The 18,259-nt window shown below is 31.1% G+C and overlaps 3 protein-coding genes across 8 annotated transcripts; 1 reads left to right on the forward strand and 2 right to left on the reverse strand.

Annotated features, from left to right (window-relative positions):
* Positions 1 to 1,554: 1,554 nt before the first annotated feature.
* On the reverse strand, positions 1,555 to 13,659 carry LOC130894431 (dnaJ homolog subfamily C member 1). Of its 6 annotated transcripts, none has more exons than XR_009059328.1 (7): positions 9,817 to 13,659; positions 9,446 to 9,766; positions 8,592 to 9,302; positions 4,096 to 4,194; positions 2,803 to 2,884; positions 1,858 to 2,283; positions 1,555 to 1,770 (listed from the first exon to the last, which is right to left on the reverse strand). XR_009059328.1 is itself a non-coding variant. In XM_057801272.1 (5 exons), the coding sequence occupies exons 1-4, from the start codon at positions 9,952 to 9,954 to the stop codon at positions 4,117 to 4,119; spliced, it is 1,248 nt and encodes a 415-aa protein (XP_057657255.1). In that variant the 5' UTR covers positions 9,955 to 13,659; the 3' UTR covers positions 1,604 to 2,283; positions 4,096 to 4,116. The 6 variants fall into 6 exon arrangements, 2 of the variants coding, with proteins under 2 accessions (XP_057657255.1, XP_057657254.1); XR_009059329.1 differs by having other exon boundaries at positions 1,567 to 1,770; positions 2,027 to 2,283; XR_009059327.1 differs by having other exon boundaries at positions 1,567 to 2,283.
* On the reverse strand, positions 10,645 to 13,620 carry LOC130894432 (actin maturation protease). Its single transcript, XM_057801274.1, has 2 exons — positions 13,244 to 13,620; positions 10,645 to 13,182 (listed from the first exon to the last, which is right to left on the reverse strand). Exons 1-2 carry the CDS (start codon positions 13,618 to 13,620, stop codon positions 12,888 to 12,890), a joined length of 672 nt encoding a protein of 223 aa, XP_057657257.1. The 3' UTR covers positions 10,645 to 12,887.
* Positions 13,447 to 16,557, forward strand: LOC130894433 (uncharacterized). Its single transcript, XM_057801275.1, has 5 exons — positions 13,447 to 13,567; positions 13,643 to 13,761; positions 14,804 to 14,917; positions 16,027 to 16,127; positions 16,188 to 16,557. Exons 2-5 carry the CDS (start codon positions 13,693 to 13,695, stop codon positions 16,429 to 16,431), a joined length of 528 nt encoding a protein of 175 aa, XP_057657258.1. The 5' UTR covers positions 13,447 to 13,567; positions 13,643 to 13,692; the 3' UTR covers positions 16,432 to 16,557.
* Positions 16,558 to 18,259: the final 1,702 nt, after the last annotated feature.

Genomic DNA, 18,259 nt, shown 5'->3' on the forward strand with positions numbered 1-18,259 from the left:
TGTTCAGAGTCATCAAGATTTTGCAGCAAATGGATTTCATTCGGATAAGTATTTTCTATTTAATAATATTTTTGATATTATTATACATATTGTAAACTTAAAATGGTATAACTGAAAAACGTTTAATTAGTCGAATATGAGAGAAAAAACGGTCGGCGATAAGCTCTGATATTAAGGAACAGGCCAGAAAAGAGGAAACACTTTTAATATTATAGTTTTAGAAAAACGTTATAGACCAGGCGATGCAGGCCTTTATTTTGTTTTTGTGGAACATAAAGAAAAAACGTAGGTAAGTTATTTCCGATTAAAATAGGCCATTATCTTCTTAGAACAATGATTATCGTAGAATTTTTGGATAATGAAATCCCACAAAATGTACTGGTCAACTTATGTAACTTCCAATAGAGCTCTATATTCAACCTATGGTGCAATGATTCGATTGCCCTCGATATTACTACTCGACCGGACATTGCAAATCATTAATCATAGAGAGGAAGATTGTGAAGCTGACAATATTTGTATACATTGTGAAACAAACGACCACCCTTCTTTATCACGAAAATGTCCCGTCTTCACAGAACAAAAACAAATAAAACAGATTATGGCACAAGCAAATGTATCGTTTAGGGAAGCGGAAAACATTTATATCAACCCAGTGTACGCTAAAATTGAATTGTTGTTCAATATAAAGAACGTACAACTCGCAACGTATATGCTATGTGATGGGTTAAGTGGATTTTGTGCTATGTGAAACTCAAATTTGATGGATTAGGTATAATTTGACCATAAAGCTAATTTTCAAATATAATTTTACATTGCGTTAGGGCGGTTTTGCGACCAAATGAATGAACAGGTCGATAGAAAGCATACTCCCACAGAATACCATATAAAAGTTATTTCAACTGAAAAATGAAGCTGGGGACAATGAAACCAGACAACTCATTTACTATATAGAGACTTGCCAAGCTCGAGTAATTTTTGGCAGATGGAGATAGAATTGCATTTGTAAGAGATACTGGCCATATGATGTTCAAATAAAGTGTAAACGTTATTGTATAAGTTATGCTCCATATCTTGGCCAGGAAATCATTCATAAGCTATTAATGTTAGTTTTATTCCAATACAACAATGATGAATGATTTCAAAAAGTTCATTTTGGGCTTCCAATCAATTTTCTATTAGTCTGCATAACATTATTGATATTAGTTTTCTGTATACGTGATTATTAAAAATGTTCAAAATTCTCGAATGAACGTTTTGTATTTTTAGGTGTCTGTTTGATTGATGTATTTATTAGTAAGAGTGCATGAAAAGTATTTAGATTCAGTGACATTTATCATATATTGATAAATGAACATTACCCTTTGGTGATTTGCATTTACCCGGAGATCATTCATACCCACTAATGAGAAACTTATTAACGCCATATTGAGGTAATGGTCACTTGAACGACATCCAAAATAATTATAATTATAGAATAAGTTCCATTCGTACAGTAATTGAAAGAACATTTGGGTGATTAAAAAACAAAAGTGTACGTCCCAAGTCATAGAAGAAGATTTAAAATACTTTATTTTAATAAAATTTATTGTTTTTTTGGAGAGAGAATCTACATAATTCTTTTAAAATTATTTTTATTACTGAATTTAATTATTTCTTTCTAAAGCCTCTCTTAGAAGTCTAGTTTCTTTCACTAGTGCTTACTCAATGTCGACCAGTGTTTTTCTTAAATAAAACATCTCACTTTTTGAATACAATTTCTTACAACCTCTACAAATAGAATACATTATAAATCTGTTTTATTTTTTTAACACAAAAAAATTATATAAGTAAAAATACAAGTAAAAATTAACATACGATGGAGTGTGTGAAATGGCCTTTATATTAATTTGAGGAGCAGTTGAAAGACTGGGTTAGGGCGATTAGAGTAGGTTTATCCTAATAGTTTCCCTAGTGGCTTTAAATTTATCGGACTCTTCCGGATTACAAACACTGAGGTTAATGTTATCGTCTGTTGTAGACTTACAGTTTTGTCGATGTAAATATCATCAAATTGCTAATCCCATGGATTCTACCCCTTCCTATTTTTCAAACATCTTCAATTCCTGTATATGTTTTTTTATATTCCTCAATTTCCAATCAAATACATCTTCCTTTACATTATGCTTCCTTGATACAAATATATGCAGCCCATAGCTTTTTATTCTTTACTTTGAGCTCTATGAATGCATCCTTAAGATGCATTTAAAGACAGGTTTTTGTTTGTACAACGCAATGGCCGGACTGTAAAAAATTAATAACATTATTATTTTGAAGGAAATAATATTTGAAGAGGAAAATATGATTTTTGTCGATAAGATGAAGTTTCTCTAACGAAACTACAACCTTGACAAGAGCCTTGAATAATCAAACTGTTTTCTCTAAAAGTTTACTAAGGCATCCTGAAAAACTGAAAATTAAAAGAATTATATTTTGTATTTTGTATATATAGTAATTATCTCTTCAAAAAGTAATTTATTTTGGGAAGGGCAGATTTAGAGGTATTATTTTCAAATTAATAAAATTTATTGATTGTTCGACTTATTTTATTGGATTGAATTGAAACTTAAAGTTCTTAGCATATTATCCAAATCGAACTACATAATTTGCCTGATTCGGCAACATTTAATTAATAAATACTTGAATGCTTAGAATATAGCAGAATCTTCCACAAATTTGTTATCTAGATAATATTCCTCAGGGAAAAATAAAATGGTAGGGTACTATTTCCTACAACTTACAAATAATCCTTGAAATTCTTACCATCATTTTCCAATTCATGGAGCTCCAATTTATTTTCCTTATCTACGTAAATGAATTCAATCATTTTTCTTCTACGAAAAACCTACAATTAAATTTTTTGATCACACAACACAAATTTATATTCTTGCTCTGTCTCATTTTTTCTTTTCACTACCGCTACCTAGCACAAATAAAAGCGCTCCAGAACATTTGAGTTTGCAGCGCATGTACCGCCGAACGATTCCGTTGAGGTTTTTGTAACAATTACGCAACGGTTTCGACCGCTAAATGCAGCTATTGTTTACCAATTTGTACATCTAGCTATAACATCTTCAGATGAAAGGAGTTTCAAAACCTACTCATCGAACTAGAGAGTTTTCAGTCAAGAATTCGTTAAAATTTATCAGTAAAGATAACAGAAATTAAAGCCTATCTATCCTGCAGACCTTGGGACATATTGAGGGAAAAAAATTCTCTGGTACTCTAATCTTGTTTATACAAACGGATTGGAAGGCAGAGTAAATTTGAAATTTGTTTATATATCCAGCATCCAACAAAAAAGAGTGATATTTATCAAATTAGCTGTAATGTATGTGACAAAAGTATGTTGGGCAGACTAAGAGATCTGCTGATGTCCAGTTTAAAGAGCTCATAGCTAATTTCAAATATATACGGATGGAAACTTCGGCTATTGTCAAGCACGGCGATTATTGGTGCATTCAAATTGTTAGATGTAAGAGGAGTTTAGATAAATACATTTACTTTACGAATATGAAATTTCCCGCCGAAGTGGTTTCACTGGAATTGTTTTTCGCGGGAAGAGGTTCATTGGTGGAACAATTTAGTACAAATAGATAGGTCAAGTCAATAAGTTTTAGTTTACTTTCGACGATACCTTGACTATCAACGCGCGTCAAACAATGTAATTAGTGTTAGTGTAATGTGTAAAGGAATAGTTGCAGATTATGGCGCTGCATCATCCGTAAATTATCCTCGGTAATTTTAATTGCTTTTTCACGAACTTCTTTTTTCTCCATGTATTATGTACAATTTTGACAGATATTATCGTTAATGAAATTTGCATTTCTGCCAAACCGACCTCGCATTTTCAAAGTTATTCCATAAATTCGGTATCTGTTAGATCAACTTACCGACTCACATTGTAGGGTATAAGGTATTTTAACTAGTTATCAATCAACGTTAGGGATTGTCGTAATTTGTATAGTGTTACAATACTTTATTTAAAATAAATATAAAAACAAAATATATTTCGTGAAGTATCTCTATAGATTTTCATTAAAAAAATATACATACTTTTGCATTCATAAAATTTGTTTATTCAGTCTTATCAGAGGTATCTTTTCGTTTCTTCAGATCCTCCGCTAGGTACCTAAACCTCTGCATACATTCTTCCTAAAAAATATAGCAAATATACTGAGCTGTTCGCCACTTATTTTATAATTGAAATCAATTTTGCTATTTAAAATTAAAATTATGATCTTCATCATCATCATCATCGTTAATTTCAAAATACACTAACAGCCAATATTTTGAAAAATTGTATCAATCTATAGAGGCTTAAAAACGAAGTGAGTTACATTTTAAGGAAACTATAGAATCTACTAAATTTTTGGATCGCAATTCTGGAAAATTTCACCTCTTCTTAAACCCTTACTCTAGCAAAGAATCGTCAAAAGTCCTGAGCCCTTCCTAACAACACGAGCTGTCAAATATTTTGTCCGAGAATACATTTGATGAAAAACAGCAGTTTCACTGATAATTACTGTCTTCTTGCTCCTTCATCGGCAATATTATTATGACGAAAGTACTTCCCTAAAATATTTTTATTGTCAACAACAAGGATGTTTTTCATAATAATTTCACATTCTAGTTAGAGCCATAGATAAAGAATTAAAAGTTACTGCCATAAAAGTCACTTTTACGACACTATTAGCAATTAAAATTACAGTGTACAATATTAATTATTGATCGATCTACATACAAAAATAATGCAATTGTAAACTAAGAATATGTAATTCAGCAAGATAATCAAGTATTTGTTGAATTGCAGATCAGCAACTTTTGTGTTTGTTATAACGGCTCGAAGTTCAATACTATATATGAACTGTGGGTTAGCGAACTCTAATTTCTCCATCCCCCGGGAAAGTTTTGTAAAGGACGGACAAAACTGGTTGTGGTGGTAGTATATCTTGTTGGATTTTTGGCTTTTGGGATCCTGTGTAGTCTTCGGAGTTTATACAATCCTATTATTGTAAAGATCGTTACAATGGCTTAAATTGGGGTCATCAAGAAATGTAAAGGATTTGCATTTTGTAAACTGGCGAGGAGGTGAAGTTGATCCAAAAGAATTTTCTCAATTGCTAGAGGTTTGATCTTAGGTAACCAAGTGTACGATATGGTTTGTGTTCTGAAATGCTTTCGGGTTTGTTCTGAAACTACATCTTGGTTCGATGAGGTGCGTTCTTTGGAGTATCATAATTTTAGGAGAAGCGCATTGTGTGGAAATTTTCGTAGCCTGTGGATAAACGGCTATGAAATGGGTTTTTGACATCTCTTGATGAATATGGAGTTAATTGAGATGAGTAGATGTTCGCAAGGAGCTTCTTCGGTGGTAAGCTGGAGTATTTCTTTCACACAGTCGAAGTTTTCATGAAGCAATTTTTCGTGCATAGATATTCCAGACCCATGTTTCTATGTATTGGTACAAATTTCCATTGGAGGCTAAGTAGGGACATAGAAACACCCTGTATGAACAGTAGGTCAGCGAACTGTAACTAGCCGTTTGTCATCGATATTTAGTTTTTATACATATGATCCAGAAAATCTCCCAAAATTGAAATACTTTCTAATCTTTTTTTTTTCAAAGTAGACACCGCTTGGAGAATTATATGTGGGTGAACCTAGATAATCAGTCCAAACAAAAGTCCAGAACTATAAGTGCATAAAAGCTACTGGTCCTACTATACAGTAACAGCATACCAAAGCTATCTAATCGAATTTATTTTGTATTGCTCGGAATCGTCGATTAGTATTTTTAGTGCATTAAAATTTAGGAATGTATTATCATCATTAACGGCAGTTTGTCAATGATCAATAGTTTTTCGTACAGTACAGTTTTCCATAAACCGTTATTATTTTTTAAATCTTAATTATAGTGCAATATGAGTGGCACGCCGGGATATGTTTCTTGGAATAGATGCGTAACTTTTTGTATTCTTGCTTGGTTAGTTATATATGTTACTGGCAAAGCATATAATCCGGCATTCTATATAATGCCTAGTCATTTCAGGAAATGACTAACTATGGTAGGCGAAGTATTTAATATATCCACGTTATATGTTTTGACTAGGCAATACATAGAATGGCAGAGCAAAGCCCGTAGAAAGAGATGTACGGAGTCAAGACGTACGGTGTTTACGATTTCATAGGTCATAACCTAACCAGTGCTGTGTACGTTTACAGATCGCAATGGCTGATATCGTCAAAGAAGCGTGAAGAAATCGATTCTACTAAAATCTTTCAAAAGAAAAGTTCGTTAAGAATTCGCTGAGGTTAAATAATGAATGTTTGTTAAAAAAAGGGATATCTGTGAAAAGTAATAATATGAAAAAGAAACCTCAATACTACTGGCTACTACAGCAAAGTTCAAAAATTTGGTGCTCTGTAATTTTCACAGCAACGGAATATTCAAAGTTGCGGTGCTAGGAAAACGACAATACATTGATTGTCGAGGTAATAAAATAAGGTGCTGAAGAGTCAATATCTTGAAAGTGTTACTGGGCACAATGGGATTTCTAAGCCGTGTAGAACGGGGTATAGAAAATATGGGAAAATGTAGATCTTACCTACATCAAGACGACGAGAAGTGCTCACGTAGATTCATGGTAGTAATAGTGGAGAACATTTAGGGAGTGACTTAATGGAGAAGTTGCGAAAAAGTTTCTTTTGGTTTGAATACGACGACGAACATTGTGTCGCAGATCTACTGAGTGCGTAATCAGTAAAAAACCCAGAACTATATTACGAGGAGAGCTGTATAACGTAGGGGTACTTTCTAAACAAATATCGATTGATGTGTCAAGTGACATTGAATGTCGAGGTAATAAAATAAGGTAAACTAATAATTAATAAACGAGTTAATTTCTATGAGATAATGAATCTAAAAATCAGGTATCTCTAAAATTAAGATCAGGTATCAACTAAGCAGGAAAAGTAGGTGCTTGTGAGAAATTTAGACGACGAAAATCATATGTGGATGGGAGAAAAATTCAGGGTACCTGATACTACTATAAAAAAGGCAAAATGTAAAATAAATTTTTAAAATGTGGAATATTTAAGTGCTTTAACTAAAAAAAGAAAACATTGCAATACATTCAACGTTATGGGTGATAAAAGCCATAGAGCCGCCATGAGTTATGTAATACGTCCAGGAGATGATTTTTTATCTTCAAAACTGTTAGACAATGAGGTGCTAATTATGTACTCACTAAATAATCAGGAGACAGTAAAGTAGAATCATTTTCACAGTGTTTGGAGACCCTAAAAAAACTAGTAGTATCCTAGTAGGATTTTTCCATTTTGAAAACTGACATGAAATTAGTTAGCGAGCATTTATTATGAACTGAGTTACATTTTACATCTTTACTGTTTTTCACTCAATTTATTAGAAAAAATACAAATTATGGAGTTTTTTAGTTTTTTCTCTTCAGCATTTGGTTTTGGTAAAAGAATTCAAGAATAAATAATAATTTCGAATAAAACAAGTTATAATTATATTTCATAAAACTTATCCTGAAAAAAAGTTTTGATATGTGAAGGGTTGCTAATTTCACTCCTGTGTAAGTAACAGTAACATATTGAAATGTATATTGAAAAATACCTGTGGTTAGTCCTTTGCGAGTGCACAAAAATTACAGAACTTCGAGTTTCTAGCTTTACTGAAATTTTAGAAAAAAACTCAATTTCAGTCACCACCTTTTAAGGGGTGAGCTGAGGAAGTTTCCTTATAGGGAAGACTTCTTAATTTCATACACCCACACACCTCCTGAATTTTGTCACATGAATTAAGAAACACCCTATATTATTTATTTGGTTTATTTCTACTTCCTGTACATCATGCGCAGGATTTCTTCCTTCTCTTAAATTTGAATAAATCAGTAAATATTCTCAACTTTTATTCAAAACCAGTAAAATTGGATTCATGTGGTTAAAGACATCACAATCCGTAAAGTTAAAGTAATGCAATAGATAATTAATAAAATGAAGGAAAACGGGCATCTGAGGGAATTTTTTCCAACAAGCAGTAATTAGTCCATTCTCAAAGCCAGGCTGCCAAACAATTTCACAGCTAATGGAATAAAGGAAGAGACAGATGAAGACAAAAAGAAGGCAGTAGTACTAAATACATCTATTGATTCTTAGAGGAACATAAATCAAAAACAATAGAGATAAGTTTAAAGAAGTTTACAAACAATTTCTCATAAGAACCTGAAAAACAGCATTTTTTTTCTCTAATTTGGAAAGAGTACAAGCTTTCCTTAGAAGTACAACAAACTAGAAAATACTCCCCCTCATAATTATATCTATATAGAAGCAGATGATTTAAGAAATACCCAATTTTCATACATTTCTCATTTAAAAATGTATTTCAAAAGAGGAGACCCATCTTAATTTTAAATTGTACTTGTAAAATTAACAACTATGATATCTTTATCTATAATAAAAAATCAAAACTATAATTTGTAACTTTTTATATGTACATTACTGGCTAAATTTATAGAGTACCTTACTTTATTTTTGTCAGGAACGTGTTCAGCTATCCTATCCCATCTATCACAAACTCCCTTGGGAAACTTCAAAAGAGCATCTTCCAATGCCTTTTGCTGTGCCTGTCCCCAATTTGTTACACTATCATAGGGACCAACCTCTTTCTTTGATTTTTGTTTTACTTTAACTTGTATTTCATCATCCTGTTCACATGGTAATCTATAGCCATTTTCTTTCATCTTATTTGCCATATATGTGACTTCCGGTACAGATCTATTGAGAAAGGCAGCAATTTTTTCCCATCTCTCAGTTGTTCCTTGAGGAAATTTTTTTACTAATCTTATTAATTCTGTTAAATCATCATCAGTCCAAAGGCCTCCTGAAACAGGAGGAGGAGGAGCTGAAGTACCACAGTCACTTTTTGGCTCTGTATCTTGAAGTTCAAAGTTAGGCCCTTCTGGAAGTATAAATTTATTCCTTTTTCTGGTGGTTTTAATCCTTACAGGTTCAGGTTCTAGTTCTGGTGTCAGAGGTCTGTTAACTTCTATCTTATTTTTGACTGAAGATGTTAAAAATCTAAATGCAGCAGGGATGCATGTTATTAAGAACCAGACAAATTTTGGTATTTGGATAGGAAGTGTATCTAATACTGATGGTTTTGGTATAATAATATCTGGATCTTCCTCAACTTTCCCTCTGTTTCGTGATTTTTTCTTTCGAAGTTTTTGATCTTCCTAAAAATTACAGTGATATAAAAAGATATTGCAATAGATGTTCAAAAAACAAAAACATTATCAAGTTAAGAGACATGTAGGGAAATCTAAAGTTAGTTATAAATAAAAATAACGTAATTTAGTTAATATTCACAAATATTTACCACAGTCAGAATTTTCTCAAAGTAGACTCCCCAGTTAACCAAGTATTGTCCAATAGTAATAATAACAAAAAGAATTACTAAAACTTCAGTTATTCCCATTTTACGAACATATCTGTAGTAGAATATACCCGACCTCCAGTTAGGAAGTCCATTGATGAGGGTATCATCATAATACTTTCTTTTGGCAGGGCTTTTTAAGACTTCATAGACTGTAACTAAATTACGGAATTGTTCAGAGGTATCAACTTCTTTATTTTTGTCTGGATGTAGCTTAAGAGAGAGCGTTCTGAATGCTGATTTAATTTCAGAACTGGTAGCATCCTAAAATTTGATAATTAATAAAAAGACTTAAGTACGTGCAATTAACTTACTTTAGAAATATTAAGAAGTTCATAAAAGTTTTGTTTGACATCGTCTACAGCATCAAATACTTCTAATTGCTCGGAGTCCCAAGCATTTGTTGAAGTAATCGAATAAAACAGAAGAGAAGATAAATAAATTATGTTCATATTTCAACCATAGGTATTATCATGCCAACAACGCAAAAGTCAAACCAATTTATGGAAAGTTCCATTGGAAACTTAATGATGTTTTCTTCTTCTTTTTCTGATGTAGGTATCTTCATTTGAGAAGTCTACTCACTTGAGACAGTTGAACTAATCATTCTCAATGACTACTTAACTTTCCGAAGCGACCTGATCGTTCAGTAATCTAATCGAATAAAGATGAAACCAATTGAGCATTTTCAAATACAGAAAAATATCGGAAATTGATATACACAGAAATAGACCTCTTACATATATATGCATCAAGGATTAATCCATCCATGAAAACATTTTTAATACATATTCAGTCCTAAATTTCAACTCTGAAATAGAAAACGGATTGATGTCATATTAAGTAAACTTTATTTTTTTTGTTTTGGTGTGAAAATATGTATAAAGTATAAAAACATTATATATCACTTACATTTATTAATTGAAAATTATAGAATTCATAAGATTCAAAAATCAATATTCAAATTACCACTTGACATAAATTTTGAGTTTATTGATTCTGATTGCTATTAAAATTGATTAGATTATGATTGTTAGAGAATAATATTTAGTGATCTTAGTCTTAGTAATTAGCTTATTAGTGTTAGATATTAGATTATTATTCTAGAATAACGTAGATGTTTTTAGGTTCATGTAACAAAGTTCCACTGTGTACTACTCTTTATTAATAAAAGAATAAAATAAAACAAAAAACTAACAGGTTATGGGCACAGGAAAGCCCTAACTGAAGAAGTGCCATAAAGATCAACATAAAAATAAAAGTGACTTGTGCTTTTTTAAACGAAAGTCAAAACAATGGCTACTGAAACTGAAGAAATAAGTAATATTGAAAAACTGATGCTCTTAATTTTTTGAAATTTGGGACTTTTAAACAGGAATCTCTTTTAAAGCTAGTGAAATTTATAATATAGTAATGGGAGAAGAAAAATGGAAGATTTAGCTGGGAGAGAGATAAGAAAACCTGGATATAAAAAGATGCGAAAACGCAGAAAATAATTATCTCTACAGTGGTTAAAAAAGTGATAATTTATATAATGAACTGTGAAAGTTCAGCCCAGATGTACACAAAATTAAAAACGCTCATTAAAAGGAACACAAATGATCAAAAATGATATTTGCTTTGAGAATTTTTTAGTTGTCAATTTGAAAAAGGCACTGAGTGTAGCTTTTCAAAACAATGCAAAGTTTGTCCATATATATGTAGAAACATAGACATAGCACATTTTTGTAGATACAAAGGTGCTAGTATGAGTAAATATGAGAAAAGTAATAAAAATTGTTCAGGAAACAGAAATGAAACTATGAAAAATGAAAAAATGTTTTGCAAAATTTGTAAAAAGGACCAGAAAAGCAATTACCGAAAATAAAGGAAAGGTGATCTTTGAAAGAGACAAAGTTATGGTTTTAAAAAATAATCAAAAAATATTTGAAGGAAAAAAGAATGAGCCAGGCTTATTATCAGTAACTAAATGAATCAAATGAAAACAAAGAAGAAAGTTTTTCGTTGGAAATTTAACAAGAAAAAGTAAATGACTGGCATTGAAAATTTGGGCATATTAACATAAAAAATATAAATAAAATGATTGATTTAGAGGTGGTATTAAGGGTTGACTGGAAAAGTAGAGAGAAATTTCCATTTAATTCAGAAAGAACAAAGGCTACAAGAGCATTGGAAATTATCCATACTCATTAATGTGGTCCAATTGATCCACTAATCTGGGATAATGAAACTATATTCTTACTCTTATTGATGATTGCACAAACTGGACAGAAATGTATTTATTAGAATATAAAAATGAAGCTTCAGACTTTATACAAGAATATCTAGAAGCAAATGAAAGATACAAAAATATGAGTTTCAACAATGGTGATAATGGAGATGAATATAACAATGAATTGATAGACTACTACAGAAAAAAGGGTATTTAGTTGGACATGACTATACCATATACACCACAGTTAAATGATAAAGTAGGAGCTTCAATTGAACACTTATTGAGAAAGTTAGATCACTATTATTTGGCAGTCAAATTAAAGAGAAATTTTAGGGTGAAGCAGCCATAGTTAAATATTAAACCGAACTCCTACAGAATATATACCATTTAATAAAACACCAACCAAAATGTGGGCAAATAAAAAACCTGGTATTGAAAGAATGCAAATTTTTGTAACAAAAACATATGCAAAGATACTTGATGAAAGAAGTGAACAATACTTATTTGTTGGCTATGCACCAAATGGTTATAGATTATTTGACGAAAAAAAGGCACATCAATTAGTAACAAAATAATTTTCACTAAACAATAACACAATTTCCTTAGAAAGCTCTCGATCTCAATGCATTCTCCAAGACAGAAATGATTTACTCAAACATTTTTGATTCCAAAAAATTTGTAAGAAATTGTGATATTTTTTTGTCCATGATAAGAAACCAGAAATATCTATTAAGTTGATACATATACAGATTGTTCCAAAAAAACTAAAATTAAGTATTAAAAAATCCTAAAATACCAGTGATGCGATAATTTTCATTCAAACTGATGTTTCGACCATATCGACCCATAGCTATACTAATATTTTGTTAATGAAACTTTTATTTCGAACTGCTATCTTTTCTTGTCATATTCATAGGTATATCTGGTGTGTTTTATTTCTAAATTATTATACATATATGCAATATTGAACATATGGTATTATTTACAAATATGATTGCTTTATTGTTTAGAACTGATTTTTCAATACCCTGGATTTTATGTATACAATTTGAATTTAATTTTGAGCACATTATTCACTTTGATAGAATAAAAAAGAAGTAGATTTTATGTGAACATTTTTAAAAGGTGAGTTAATTTTATTTTTTCCTATAAATATAAGTATTATAATATTCAACACTTATATTGAATTAAAATACTTTTTTCTTTCAATCCATATGGACCTGAAATTCCACCAATTGGTAATTTATAAACAATATCCTGAAATTTTCTATCTGGAGAAAATTCCAACAGTTGTTTATTGCTGTTAGCTAAAACTTTCAATTTCCAGATTGCTACATTCCTAGCTTTACCATGTCTTGCAAGAACATAAAAATCGTTTTCAGTTAGAATTCCACCACAAATGGCAGCCCAATGAGCTTTGTGACCTTTGCATAAACCTGGAGAGTTATCTTTCTCTGTGTCATAACTAATTATTTATTAAGGTATTCAACAACAAGAACTAATAGAAATGTAATAAGAAAGGATACGGTACTAACATAATACTACCACCAAGCAAACTTTTCTTGATAAAATCATTGTCTAAATAACCATTGTATACTTTAATTTCAGTTCCAATTGGTAACACTTCTTTTGCTAAAGTTGCCATATTATCAACACTAAACATTTCTCCGTTGTTTGAAAAATTATATTTTTTTGCAGTTTCAAATAAATTTTGAATACTGTCCTTTGTAGGATTTCCCACACACATGGCAAGTGCAACTAAACCACACTGAGGCCCATCTTGTAGAAATTGGTCAAGTTTTTTATAATGAAATTCAATTGGATTTGCTATTTCCGTCATTTGAAATAATGTACATACTTTATATACTTCTGGATATAGCTTAGCCCAAGAAAAATCTTCCATTTAAAAATCTTATAACTTCTAGGTTAGAATCAGATTGACATATTTAGACTACAGAATATTTGAACTACAACAATGAATACTAATAAAATACAAAAATGTGTTGGAAAGGATGGATTTCAGAGAATGAATTATCTTTACCAGGTAAATTTCCATATTAGTATACTTATGTTTTAGGTGAAAAATATAACAAAAATTGATGAATATTTTCTAACCCTATGCACAGTTTGCTATTTCAAATCGAGTGTCCTTGTTTCCAATTGTACACAGCCTCCAAAATGTTTATCTTTTAGTCTTCCTCTTTTTCTTCGATTCTTCATTGTTTGTGACTTCCCATCTTTATGTAGTTTCTCCTTTTAACTCTTTACGCTCATATACATTCTGATTTTAGATTCTTCAACTTCATCATTATTTTTGTTAGTACTTTATTTGGTTCCCACACCATTGCCTCCTTTTAAGGTACTAAGTTTGATAAGACAAGAATTTTATATATTTCCAATTTTTTTAAATTATTCTTCATATTGCTTTCTCTTTTTCCTACATATTCTTTACAGTTCCTTCCTCGCTTTGTTATTCTTTGCACTCCCCAACCCATTCGCCTGCTTCAGGTCCCTTAGTTTTTGCTTATATACATTCTCAATTGAATCATTCCTTATTATCTATTCCCTCCTATATTTTTTTTCTATTTCTAATCTCTTGTTGATATCTATATTTCAACCTATTAGCTGTCAACTCATTATGGCATTTTCTTTCTTGTTCCTTCTTATGAACACTGCTGCATTTGACCTTTTTGTCCGTTTGGTTTGGTTTATTGTTCTTTAATCCCGAGATACTCAGGTATCTTTATATATTTGTTTCGTCCCTATTTGCGTACTTCCTTACCACCATACTCATTTTGTACCCAAAATTTAGCTGTCTTTGTTTATTAGTTTTTTGTGTTTAGCTATTGTTGGGAAGTATACAGGGTGAGTCTATTACCAACCATACAAGATGTCCCTATAATAGTTCAACCACTCTAACATAAAATTGTTTCATGGATCATTGCATATTTGATCACATTTTTGAATTATATGATCTACTATTTTTGACCGACCTATATGATAAAACGTATCGTGTTAGAAAATACCAAAAATTTATTTGAGACCTTTGACGTTGAATAAAATTTTATTCAACTGTGGATTTTTAGGAAGTCTTTTGTAATGACACCAATCTGTGTTTTGCTGTAGAAAGAGGAATATTGGTATGCAAGAATATATATTTGAGCATAATAAGCTTGCTTAGGGAGGTAGGAAGAAGTATGGTACGATATGATCCAACCTTTTCCTTCACAAACAGATCACGCAAATTTAGATGAACTGATAGTAACCGTGTATCGATGGATATTCAGTGGTTTGGCGATAATTGAGGACATGAATAAATTTTGTATACTATTATAAAAAGACTAATTAAACTTGTAAAAGTGAGCTATGAGCTGTACTAAAAGAGAGTTCACTAAGAGAGTCATTGTTTACAGAGACACTGGGTAAAATTCGATTTGATGTTTGTTGAAAATAGGGTTACTTTCTTTGTCAGGGAGCAGAAAGGTAGCGATGAGGATAATGTGAATTTGAGAAGGTAAATTTGGTGAAACAGGTCTGTAAACATATGATTAGTCAGTCATATTAATTTTGTCATATTTTGATTTTGAAGCCGTGGTGAGCTTGAATTATTAAGAGTACCAAGAGTACTCTTGGTACTACTCAAGAGTTTTTGATGGATGACCATGAAAATCGGAAAATGTGTACCTTTATCTTGTAGTTATTTTAAGAAGGTGATATTTTATTTGTTCGCGTTGGTTTATTAAGAGTGAAGAGTTATTAATAAAACATAAAATTAATATGAGGGGATGGAATTAAAACTTCACATATTTCAAATTACGCATTTTCTCTTCTAATAACATCCAGGCATGTTTCAATCTGATTTCATTTTAATTTTAATAAAGTTCGTAAGGTACCATTAATTATATTCCAATTATGATCTTTGGATTGAGGTAGGGCTATACAAATGCTTGCATATCTATAACTTCCATGTAATTTTTGATGATTCTCGAGCATTTTTATGTACATAGAAAATATGGCTCTCCATATTGATGGCACCCCTCCATTACTGATTATTCATACCTTGGCGGCATGCAGCATTGTCAAACCCATTGTAGGCTCTTCTGTTAACTGCCAAATTGATCCCATACGAGAAGATTACATTTGACCACTGGTGAACCTGATAGTCCAGATACATCTAGTTATATGTAGTCGTGCCTTACAATATGCTATGGTTAAAAAAGAATCAGTCTCAGGCACTCTGGATCTCGAATTGAACTGAAATTAACAATGAGTATAATTACATTATAAAGTAATAAACTTTTATTTCTAGATTTGCAATATTATGATAGCAGAAAATGAAGCTCAACATTCTGCCGCAAATTTTTATTCAAATCTTCTCATTGGCATATCAAGGAAAACAGTACAAAGGATGTAAGTTTAAACTAATATAATCATAATGTCTGTAAATTTTTGAAAATTTCTTTATTTTAGGGAAATAGATATGAAAAGAACAATTTGCAAATCTTGTAGGTGTCTAATGATTGCAGGAATTACCTGCAGAGTAAGAATAAAAAAGAAAAAGTTGATATATACTTGTTTGAAATGCCATACAAATAAAGTGTTTCTGACATTAAAAAATGATTATCAATGTTGGACTCAGACAAATGAAAGTCTAACAAACATTTTTGATTATTCCATGGAAAAAAATAGAGAAATTGATAATACAAAAAAATGATAAGAGGCAAATATACACAAATTTAACACAGAAAAAAGGACTGATATTTAATAATAAAATATGTATGTGGAAACATAAGACAACGCAATTGTAGTTATCATTTATTAAATAATGAAAAAATTATAATTAATTTTTTGTTTTGCACATATAAAATCATAGGCCATTTATAGGTTAGGTCGTTATAAGTAAAGTTGAAATTTATAGGTTAGGTTAGTTAGTTGTTAATGGCGTTGAATTTTTATAGAATGTTTTTTCGAAATTTACAAGATATGCATAAATTACACTAAAGTTATTTAAATCAGTTTTCTTATTAATGCATTGATCATTTTAGACAATATATGTTGCTTCTAAAAATAAACGTTTTTTGTAGTTTTTTTCAGTAGTCAAAACTTTCGCATATTCATAATTCGTATTGTTTATTTAGATCTCTCTGTGGTAGAACGTTGTTGGTCGAATATAGAAACACCCTGTGTATATATTTGATACATAACCGTTTTGTTCGGTTATATATACGGTGAATCACTAAATATATAATATATAATAAATAGCTATCAAGTCAATAACATTAAAGCAGATATCTTTTACTTACCGCATCATGGAGTGATTAACGAATTAAGCCTAACCACAAAGTTACGAGTAATTTTCGATTTATCCTGAAAATCTTCGAAGGGTATATGATCTATTAAAGGTGGGACCAATAATACAGAACGACTTAGTAACAGCATTACTACGATTTAGACAACATAATATTGTCATTACTCGCGACATTGCGAAAATATACAGACAGGTTAATATAACAAAACATCAGCGAGATCTACAACGTATAGTATGGTGTGCTAAAGATACCGAAGAAATCAAATATTACCATCTCAATACCGTATGGCACGAGCTGTGTGGCGTTCCTAGCTGTAAGAAGTTTACAACAAGTAGCGTTAGAAAATCGCGACAAATTCCCTGACACAGCAAACATCATTATCAATGAGTTTTACGTTGACGATCTTTTGACAGGTGCTGAAACGATTGAGCAAGTTATTGAAATACAGCAAAGATTATCGACTTTGTTGACTAAGTATGGATTTATGTTATGTAAATGGGTATCAAATCGAGTCGAAGTGCTGGAGTGATGATTGCTATATCGTATCTGAAGACGAAACAAACAAAAACCTTGGGTTTGTTATGGCGAGCATGTTCTGACACTTTATCGTATAAGGTAATAATTGATCATCCTACATCTGTCGCAACTACCAAACGTGTAATTTTGTCGTCAATATCAAAACTATTCAATCCATTAGGCCAGAGGTGTCAAACTCAAGTAGAGGTCCATATATTAAGTTTTGAATTCGTAGGTGGGCCCAATGGAAAATAAAAAAAATGAACTCAATTATTACAACAGTTTATTTATTAAACTCTATAAGTATATATAATATACTGTTGTTAAAAATCATATCAAAGTTATAAAAGATGGTAGGTAATTATGTTGAGCTCGAAGATCCAGATACCTGACTTCTTGTTATTGAGAAGTTCATTGATGTCAGATATATTCGTTGTAGTTATTTTAAGAATTGATTGCAGATGTTGATTCATAAGTCTTGTGCGATGTTTTTTATTATTTATTTTCATGATGGAAAACATCTGCTAACATAAATAGGTGCTACCAAACATGCAGAAAATGCGTGCTGCATGCTTTTTTAATTCCGGGTAATTATCCAAACTCTTGAAATATTGTGTATAAAATGTAAGAGCGTTAATCTCAATATCAATTTTTCTTTCCAAATACTGTCCGATTGAAGATCTATCAACTCCATTTGCAAATGAACTGGTGCCTGTG

The sequence above is a fragment of the Diorhabda carinulata genome, chromosome 5, assembly GCF_026250575.1.
Source record: "Diorhabda carinulata isolate Delta chromosome 5, icDioCari1.1, whole genome shotgun sequence".
Taxonomy (NCBI): Eukaryota; Metazoa; Arthropoda; class Insecta; order Coleoptera; family Chrysomelidae; genus Diorhabda; species Diorhabda carinulata.